Source organism: Oryza glaberrima, chromosome 12 (genome assembly GCF_000147395.1).
Source record: "Oryza glaberrima chromosome 12, OglaRS2, whole genome shotgun sequence".
NCBI classification, from domain to species: Eukaryota; Viridiplantae; Streptophyta; class Magnoliopsida; order Poales; family Poaceae; genus Oryza; species Oryza glaberrima.
The window spans coordinates 23,039,515-23,049,564 of NC_068337.1; the positions used below are offsets into that span (position 1 = coordinate 23,039,515).

Sequence of the window (10,050 nt, forward strand, 5' to 3'; positions counted from 1 at the left end):
CAACCCAAAAAAAATTTATGGGTAATATTTTTGAAGTAAAAGTTTTAAGGGAAAACTCAAATGAATTATTGATACGATTTGTGAAACACAAGTAAAGCAAATAAAACCGTATTATTAAGATATGTATATATCGTGTGATGTACTGAACGTGTGTACGTGCACGAGATGAAAATTAAAAATCCGACAGGTACCGAACTGGGTCTCACATGGAGGGAACAGTGGAATCCAATGCGTCTATATATATGTGCCAATTAAATTGAATATAAAAGTAGAATTAGATGCATCTAATAATGATATGTGATAGATGTGGCAGCATGAGAAAATGACCCATACTTAACCCCTACTATTACTATACTTTGAGTTGGATCTAATCCTAGCATGTAAAAATATCACTCTAGCAAAAATAAAGAAATTCAGAATGTCAACTCACTCGAGTCTGATCCAATTGATTGTTAGTTTTGCTCTTAAGGTATGCTCCTATCAATTGAGATCCCCTGCATTACTGCATGTGCAGTACTGCAGGCTGACATGTGGGCCGAGGGCGGCCCACATGTCAGCCTGTAGTACTGCAGACGACCTGTGCATTTTGCATCTACACCCTTCTTGAAATACACATTTTTTCATAGTGGTAGTAAGTAGATGTTCCCAGTGAAAATTTGATTGTGATAATTTCTTATTTGCCCCTGCAAAATACACACGATCAATCATTTATTTATTCATGACGAGTCACTGACATTGGGTCCTAGATCCATATGTCATTGAGAGAATGAGAGGAAAATAAGGGATCGGGTTAATTGTAGAGGCAAATAATGATTTTATCCAAATTTAATTGATCCACTACATTTAAATTGAGGGTACAGTTACAAATAAGGCCTCTAACTTTTTTTCCCTTTTGCTTTATCTGCTTCTAAAAAGAGCCAGAAATATTCCTGATTCCATTGCCATGCAGTTCCATCACAAGCTTTTTGTTTGACAGTTTGACTGCATCTCCTATCAACCTTTTTGCCTTCGCTTTGTTTGGCAAACGGGATAACGTACAGTCTCCTTGATGCAAAAAAAAAAAAAAGAAAGAAAGAAAAGAAAAAAAAAAGAAGAAGAAGCATGCCTAGGTGACTGGCATGTGGGTCCCACCCCAAGCTTCTAAACACTGTTGCTTCGCTATGCATGATTCCAAAAGCACTAATGCAAAACAGTGAGCATGCAATTGAGTAGCAAGAACTAAAAGATATATGGTCGGTACACTGAAGAAAAACAAACCTTCAAAAGGATAACAATGTCTCTGTTTCTTGCAAAGAAGAAAAAGGGGTGCTGATCATGATGTTAACTTCCTATTACTGTTGACTTAGAATCTCAATTATGTCCAAGATATCACTCTAGCTAGCTTTTTTTTTTAAAAAAAACAAATCCTGAATTGTGGTGTAATATTATAGGATGGGTGTATTAATAATTAGCTAATTCATTTAACAAAATATTTAGAATTTTATCTCCCTATATACCTCAACATTTCTTTTCCAAAAAGCTAAATTGTTAAATAACAGAATGATGGAATGATTTAGTGATCTCTATTCAAGAGCAAAAAGGAATAAATTAAGTACATAATATAAACTTTAAAAATAAATTTATAACTTTTTAAAAGAAATTCGGAAATGAAAAACTTTTGCGAAAACCACAACGTTAAGGAGCTCAGGCCCATTGATCCATTTCTCCATTCCTTTAGATAGAACAAAGAAATATACAGGCTGGAGCTCGATTCCAAGAAGCAATCCAGAAATCAGGAAAAGAAAAAAAAATAGAAACCAGGAAAGTTAAAAAAAGAAAAGATCAGGGGAAAAGAAAAAAACAGAAAGCAGATCGAGAACACGTATACGCCATGTCGATGCATGCCGTAATTTAATAACTGCAGCCAAAAGGATAGAGGATAGAGTTGATGTCATGCGTCCCTTCTGAATCTCCGAATGTGTCTGAATAAGTTTTTCAGCGATGCATCGCGCTTTTTGCTTACCTGTTTCTCTCCAACCTCTTTCTTGGCGTATCATGAGAAGATATTGATTCACCGTGTTTACTACTTATCATAAACTAGATATTAATCCACCGTGTTTACTACTCACAACACAACGCGCGAAGCTTTCATCTGATAGAAATGTATTTTTGTCAACCCTGCAATCTTCGCTCGACATTGGCATTTGAAGCATCTAAAATTTGTTCACAAATATAAATAATCTAGAATACCTCTTGTCCCTACAATTACCTCTTATTAAAATTTCTTCCCATCTTTACTACTTATCACCCTCTCACCTCATCCATCGATCCCTCATTTATCGAAGGCCACCGATTTTTTTTCTCTTAGCGTTAATTCAGGTTGAACAAACGTAAAAATGCATATTTATAAACGGAGAGAGCATATATATATATATATATATATATATATATATATATATATATATATATATGTATGTATGTATGTATGTATGTATGTATGTATGTATGTATGTATGTATGTATGTCAGCGCCATGCAATGTCAAGGAATGCACTGCTGCAACTGCAAACAAGCCTTGTATTTTTTTTATATAGCCATTTAAATTGGAAACTTAGTCCCATGAACATGCCGATCTAAAATTTCGCTCGTATGAAGATTTAAAATCAAAACCTTAAGATACTACTGAGATCACTGTAACTACTAAACTATACGCCCTTTCGCAAGCATGCCATTGCAAGCCTGGATCGAGTCAGACTTAGGGGATGCATACGCCATTGCAATTTCGATTGCGATTGACGTACTGTTTGAAGAGAGAAGACTGAAACGGAGCCATCTCCGCCATTACTGCGGCGAAAGCAGCAGCTTCGTCATGCAGAGATGCAGGGGCATACGTGACGGCCATTAATACAAGGAGATGAAGGTCACATGCTCCTTGCTCCCCTTCGCCAGTCTCGCCGGAACTGACGGCCTCGACGGCGACCGGCCGGAGCGGCGGAGCCATTCATGCTGCTGTACCTGCTGCATCTGCATGCGCATCCCTCTCTACAGTCTACACACGTGTTGCTACATCTGGTCTAAGGAGAAGAAAGAAGAAGATCGAATACGTAAAATGAGATAAGTCATCAGCACGGAATTAGTTAAGTATTAATTATCTTAAATTTAAAAATAAATTAATATGATTTTCTTTAGAAAAACATACTATCTCCGTCCCAAAAAAAAGTACAACCATAGGTATCCATGTCCAACATTTGATCGTTCGTTTTATTTGAAAAATTTATAAAAAAATTTTAAAAATGTTAGCCATACATAAAGTGCTATTCATGTTTTATTATGTACTAGTAACAATATTAATCGTAAAAGTTTTTCTAATAAGACGAACGGTTAAACATTGAACATGAACCGTGTAAAACTACACTTATTTTGAGACGGAGGGAATACCATTTAGCAGTCCACCAGGGAGTGCGCATGCGGAGAACGAGTTTTTCTCCCAATCCCCATGACTTGAAACAAGCAAAATGAGCATACTACATCATAGATGCTAGTAGCTAGCAAAATGAGCACCAATAAAAGAGGCAGTAAGCATGAATATTGTTACTAGTAGCTAGCCATCCAAAGTGGATGAAGCAGATACTAGCAATTGAAATTCTATGGGTAGGCTTCTCTAATAAAACAAATGAATCTCTTCCCTCCCGATCAGAAATGGAGCCAACTGATTTTGAACATTGTTTTGTTTGATTCATGTGATGTAGTACCTGCAACTTATCTCCTTGTTTTGTTGGTATGCACGTACAGTACGGTGCTTTTGTACTGTATTTTAGTTGGTTGAGAAAATGTGATCGGATAAAGTTGGGGAAAAAAAGATGGGAATGGAGATGCTATGAGTCACGAATTAATTGTATCTGTTCTCAACCGATGCAGGCATAGCTGTGTACTTCGTACAATTGTACATCACATTTGTCAGACTGCAGAGCTACTGATGGTGATACATCACATGCCATAGTTTCTAGGGCATCGCCATCAATTCATCGTCCATATGTACTCCAGATGCCAGAAGTCATCAGGTCATTTAAAAAAAAAAATACTATGTGCAACCTATACAAGCACAATTTTCTTATGCTCCATAATAGTGGTAAAAGATGTGGTCACAGTTGATCACAGGAATGTAGAATATGGTGTCTAAATTTTGAGGAATCAAAATCTGCATTTCACAAACCCAGACAAAAGCTTGTATACAATGGAAATTGCACCACTTAAGGCATATATAATTAAAAAACCAGATCAGCAAAATTTGTGTGCCTCGGTGTACAATACAGATCAACAGCTTACAAAATCTGGCATGCAAATCTAAGCTCTCACCACGCTATGAAAAATATCCCCTTTGCAACTGTAAGCTAGGAAAGAATATGACCACAACAGGGGAAGAATTTGGGAGCCATTCACTGTCCATTTGTTGTTTGTTCAAGCCGTTTCTTTGAATATACGGGGAAGCACTTCGTGGATGCTAATGTCCAGGAGCTCAGGACTCCTGCAGAAATATTAAAGAAGAGATATAGTACACTATATAAAAGCTGGAGACACCCACAAGAGGAGGGAATAGACATTGATGGTTATCTAACAGGTCGGGAAAGCAAACCCTAAGTCATGAATGAATGGTGCAAAGTTTATAGCTGTACAACAGGTACAACATAGGTCACAAAAAGTGCTGAGCACCACAAGATGGCGCAAAAAGCTGGAACATAGATCAATTATATCCTAACAAAATTCATAGCAGGAGAAACATGCCAGCACAATGCAAAGGTTTTCTATTTATGTTTACTACTAATTCCTTGAGAAATTGAATTCCTCAAAGTAAAATATGGAAATGCAGATATAATAATTTTGTCTCATGAAGAAAGGGATAAGTACCTGCATAATACCCGCCCCTTTTCAGTTGTGCTAGGGACAAACCATATTTTCCGCAGAATTGGTGACTCAAATTGCACAAAGAAACCATCACTCTGGTCAAGCTTCCATTTTCTTGATCCCTGTCCTTTCCAGACCTGTATATAACAAGATCATTGTTAGTCTATCATTTTCATTCTAGCACCAAAAAAGGAAATCTTATGCGCTGATTTAACATGAACAAAAAGAAAATATATTAGAGCCAAGCATGCAGCAACACAACATCAGAAAATGATAGGCACAAATCATACAGGGCATGGTGACACATGAAAGAGGGGAGAGGGTGATTTGACCTGAGGGTACGAGATGGCGCTCTTAGGTGCTACCATACAAGCAGCCTTTGAGAAAGACTCCTCGGAATATTGCCGCAAAAATGTGAAGCAACTGCTGTGAGTGTGGGGTGAGTCAAAGGCCTAGTAAAAAAAGAAACCAGATAGGTGTTAATAGGAGACAATGTCATGGATTCAGAATAGAAGCTGTAACAGAAAATTGAAGATTTACATATGTAAAAAATAACTAGATCCTAATTCTGTTAAAGAAATTGACTATTATAAATTTCAAGATGTCTGCCTATTTATGAATTGTTAAGCTTATGTCAAACAGCCGAAATGAGCAGCCTGTAGCAGAATAGTACCTTGTCAATGTTAACCACTGGGGCATGTTTTTCAGTATCAGTCTTCTGGTCATCAAGAAGAAAATTAACTCTTGCATCTACTTTTCCGGTGTCATGCCAGACCTTTATAGCTGATTCAATCACATTAACAACAAAAGTGAAGATACTTTGCCCCAGTTCGGCATCTCCATATTTTCCAGCCTGAAATGGAAATGCATCCAAGTTAAATAAACAACAAAACATATTCCTTTATACAATAGGAAGTCCTTTTGTTTTCCATTTCTGTAAAATTCGAACTGGTAGGAAGAAAATTGGATATTAAACACTTGACATTATGCAAGGTGTATGGTGTATCTGTTGCTCATTTAAATTTCAGAAAGACTATCCCTTCATTAAATGTGTGTACCTTAGCATGCTAAAATATGCAATGTACGATCTTGAAAGAAAAAGGAAAGATCTGTCGGTAGTAAATGCGGTAGCAATGACATTTGGGAGAATATGATGTAGCTTAAAATGGAATGAGAAAGCATGTAAGACTACCCACCAGCTCGGTTTTCAGTGAATCCAAGTTCTTTACAACATCAACATTAGAACGCATGTTCTCCACATCAAGAGCCCGCTTCTTTTCCCTTGCCAACTGAGTAAGCCTCTTAATTTTCCTCGAAACTTCTGTATTTTGTGGATTGTGTTGCAAAGCTATCTGAAAAGAAGATATTGCCTGCACCAGAAAATAGCTAACACAGAATCAATGCTAATATTTTGAATAGCTTGATAATGTACAATCAATGCTACTGATATTTTAAGAGTTTGATCTCATGAAAGAGAAGTTGAGGAATAGTTTAAGTACTTCAGCCAAACATCCAATCTTTGCATGTGGCCATATGAAAATAGCAGCAAGAGGGCCACTGCTCAAGCACAAAAATAAAACCCCCGAATAGACATGAACACATGTTAACATGATTGAAGGAAAAACTTTGTTCAATTGTAAAGACCAATGTTATGATATAACATGGTAAAATGAATAAAATTCAAATTTATCTTACAGATTTAAGGTTTCCCTTAATGCAATTTCACTATAATGTATTCAGCATCAACTGATTTCAGAACTTTACTTTTGATAATTGCAAGTGATATGTGCACTTCCAAACTAGGGTATTTCTTACCACAATTTTCTCAGCTTGCCAAATACGGAAGGCTTGGCTAAAGCTTACATAACAGAAAATAAAAAAGAGATAATTATCCTTCTCCCTGTTGAGAAAAAGCAAGGAATTGTCCTTTACTCTCACCTCCTCATATTGTTCCATCGACTCTAAAACACACCCTTTCCTGAAATGACCCTACAGTTCCAAAGAAGGCAGCCAGTGAAAAGCTGAAATATGATGGAAAAATAAATTGCAACAGATAAATCAGAGTGATATGATATGAATATACCTTTTCCCATTGTGGCTTGAGTTTTATTGTCGTCTCAGCATCAGCGAGTGCCTTATTAAGCTTAACTAGATGGAGAAACGCAGCAGCCCGATTGCTGGCAATTATTTAAATAAAAAAAGGCATAATCAGAAGCACTCAATAGCATTTACAAAAGAATTCACAAATAGAAAGTTCTGTCTCAGAGTATGGGTTCATATAGAATGAACATCATCAACTCCACATATTTGTTATCCTAACTGGAACTGGACATGTGAATTCCAGATATTGGTGATCCAAAGCCAAACACTCCTCTGGATTTGTTTCCATATATATAGACAGTGCATCTCAAACCAACTAAGATAGCAGCAAGCTCCTATTGGGAACAAGAGAACAGATCAATACGACCAATTTATCTAGTATCTCTTGTGAATATGTGTAAAAGTGTTGCTTAGTTGAGTTACATCGGGCAAGGAATCTTTTGATGCAATTCAGAACTTATGATGTAATTGGCGTCAGATGTATGACCTCTCAAGTACCAATAGAAAAGGAAAAGGAATTAAAAAACATTGTCTTTACTATTTTTGGTTGGAGCAGACAGTATTGGACATGCAGGGTGTATCTACTTTTTAAGAAAATTAATTGCATCCAGAAGTAATTCTTCTTCAGCCAATGAAGAATGGTTTCACTTGGAACGGATATTTTGTCTGTTTGTGCGTTTAACACGTTACGTGCAGTTATGAAACAAGATGTTTACCTTCTGCAACTCATCATTTTTAGACACGCCAATAAACGAGTAACATTGTAGCATCAGAGCCTTACGTAGTTACGTCGCAAACTCACAATAACTTAGTTCCATATATAACACTGGATCTTTATGAAACGTAAGCCTAGCTCCGGACAGGGTTTAAGAAAACACAACAAAAGGCTGAGCTGCTTACATAGTTATGCCAAAAGGCAATAGCAATCACTAAAACTCTAATGCTCGGAAACTACACGGCATCATATCCTTTGAAAGCCTAAAACTAACTGAAAAATCATCACCGTGGGTTCGCAATTCTCGAACCAAATATCAGGACATTACTACAGCATATTAACCTGCATCAACAGTAGTAGCATTTTAACTTTAAGCCAAGGAAAATGATCAAGCGCAACATAGTTGTTGTTTCTGTAATGTATCCACTCGATCCCAGGGGCACCATTCCACATAACGCACGCATCCAACCAAACAAACGCACACGCCTCCGTCTCCGGCGACCTCGAGTCTTCTCAACGCGAAGAGGAGAAACGGCGACACACGCGCGCGCTGACGCGGGAGATCGGCTAGGGCTACGCGAGACGCGAGGATGGATCGGGGAGGAGGAGGAGGAGGGGATACCTATAGAGGGTGGGGTTGTCGGGGTCGAGCTTGATGGCCTGGGTGTAGAGCGCGGCGGCCTTGAGGTAGTTCCCCGCCTTGAACTGCTCGTTCCCCTGATCCTTCAGCGCCGCCGACGCCGCCGACCCTCCTCCTCCGCCGCCACCCTCCGCCATCGCCGCCGCCGCCGCCGATGTGAAGCTCCGAGAGGGTTAGGGTTTTGGAGTTCGCGAGCTCCTCACTCTCACGCGTGCCACCTCACCTCTCCTTTTTTTTTTCTTTTTTTTTCTCTTGACTCTTCTGCTCGGGCGAGACGAGCACGTGCAGTAGGAATAAGTTCACTTTGGGTCCCTCTATTTGTCGCCTAGTCCGATTTTAGTCCCTTGGTCACAAAACCGGATACAACTCATCCCTCAACTTACGAAACCGTGCAGAAAAGGTCCCTCAGCAGTATTGTAACCGGTTTTTGATGACGTGGCGCCTACATGGCTCCCTTTGACTAGGTCCTCGTCCCATGTGGCATTGACGTGGCGCTTACGTGGCAATTGGATCCTGGGAAAATAATAAAAAATTGTGGGACCCACATGTCAGCTACACAAAAATAATAGAAAAAAGGTGGGACCCATGTGGTCCCACATGTCAGCCTCCCTCCTCTATCTTTCCCCCCTCTCTCTCATCTACACGGCGAGGAGAAGGCGAGCGGCAGCGGGCGGAGTGTGGACCAGAGGGGCGGCGGGTGGAAGCGGCGCGGCAGCAGGCGGTGGGCGGAGCGACGACGGGCGGCGAGAGGCGGGCGGCGTAGCGAGAGCACTGCGTGGGAGGAGGCTTCCTCTTCTTCCTCCTCTCTCCTGGCATCTTTGGCAGTCGGCGATACGACGGCAGGAGCACTGGGTGGGTGGGGGGGAGTCGGCAGGCCACGGGCGACGATTAGACAATGGCCGTCGCCGGCGGCGCAGCGCGCGACGAGGCGCCTTCCCGAGGCGGCCGACGGCGCCGGCGCGCGTCCTGGGCATGCAGCGGTGGCGGTGACGCGACCAGGGAAGAAGGGGAGCGCGGATCTGGCGGCGCTGCTGCTGCGGCGGCAGCAGGCGTCGGCTCCGAATCCGCAAGCTTCCCTTCCCTTCTCACCGGCGAACATCCACCTCCGCTTACCGCCTCAACTGGATATGTTTAGCTTACATATCTGCTTCTTTCGTTATGGGCTGAAGTGATCAATTCATGGTTTTGCCCACGCTGACATGAGAATGGTCCTCTTTTGGTGCCTGACAAAATTTGATCTCTACCATTTACCGCTCTGGAGTGGCTGACGAGCAGCCCAACCACCATGCGTTCCAACGCCAGCCATCAATCCTCGTCGCGCGCGGTAAGGCACGGGCGAAGGAGGACTAGGAGAAAAGAGGGAGAGGCGTGGGGGAGGTAGCTCACGAGGTTCCCGGTGCCGACGGTGCAGAACCCGTTGGAGCTATCGACGAGGACGAGCCCCACCTGCCCCCGTTCGCCGCCGCCGGTAGCCAGGACGAGGTCGGCCTCCGGCTGTAGGGGCACCGCTGCCCGGAGCACTCCCATCGTGTCGGCGGCGGTGGTGCTACTGGCGTCGGACCCCGTTGCGCGGCGCGTGTGTGGCTGGAGGCTGGTCTTCGGGTTGACCTCGAGCTCTCCCCGTCGGTGTCTCGCTCGCTGCCCCGCCCCTCCCGTCGCCCGCTTCTGCCGGCCGCCGCTCGTCCCGCTCCATCGGCCGGAGAGAGAGAAGGGAT

General features: G+C 41.7%; 1 protein-coding gene across 1 annotated transcript; it reads right to left on the reverse strand.

Moving 5' to 3' along the window:
- Positions 1–4,139: 4,139 nt before the first annotated feature.
- On the reverse strand, positions 4,140–8,586 carry LOC127758180 (uncharacterized). Its single transcript, XM_052283800.1, has 8 exons — positions 8,318–8,586; positions 6,964–7,057; positions 6,819–6,869; positions 6,077–6,250; positions 5,554–5,733; positions 5,213–5,332; positions 4,884–5,017; positions 4,140–4,503 (listed from the first exon to the last, which is right to left on the reverse strand). The coding sequence occupies exons 1-8, from the start codon at positions 8,470–8,472 to the stop codon at positions 4,437–4,439; spliced, it is 975 nt and encodes a 324-aa protein (XP_052139760.1). The 5' UTR covers positions 8,473–8,586; the 3' UTR covers positions 4,140–4,436.
- Positions 8,587–10,050: the final 1,464 nt, after the last annotated feature.

Coding starts and splice junctions, on each gene's coding strand:
- LOC127758180 (XM_052283800.1), bottom strand. CDS start 8,472: ATGGCGGAGGGTGGCGGCGGAGGAGGAGGGTCGGCGGCGTCGGCGGCG. Junction 7,058..8,317: donor GACAACCCCACCCTCTATAG/GTATCCCCTCCT, acceptor AATAATTGCCAG/CAATCGGGCTGCTGCGTTTC. Junction 5,333..5,553: donor CAGTGGTTAACATTGACAAG/GTACTATTCTGC, acceptor TTTTTTTACTAG/GCCTTTGACTCACCCCACAC.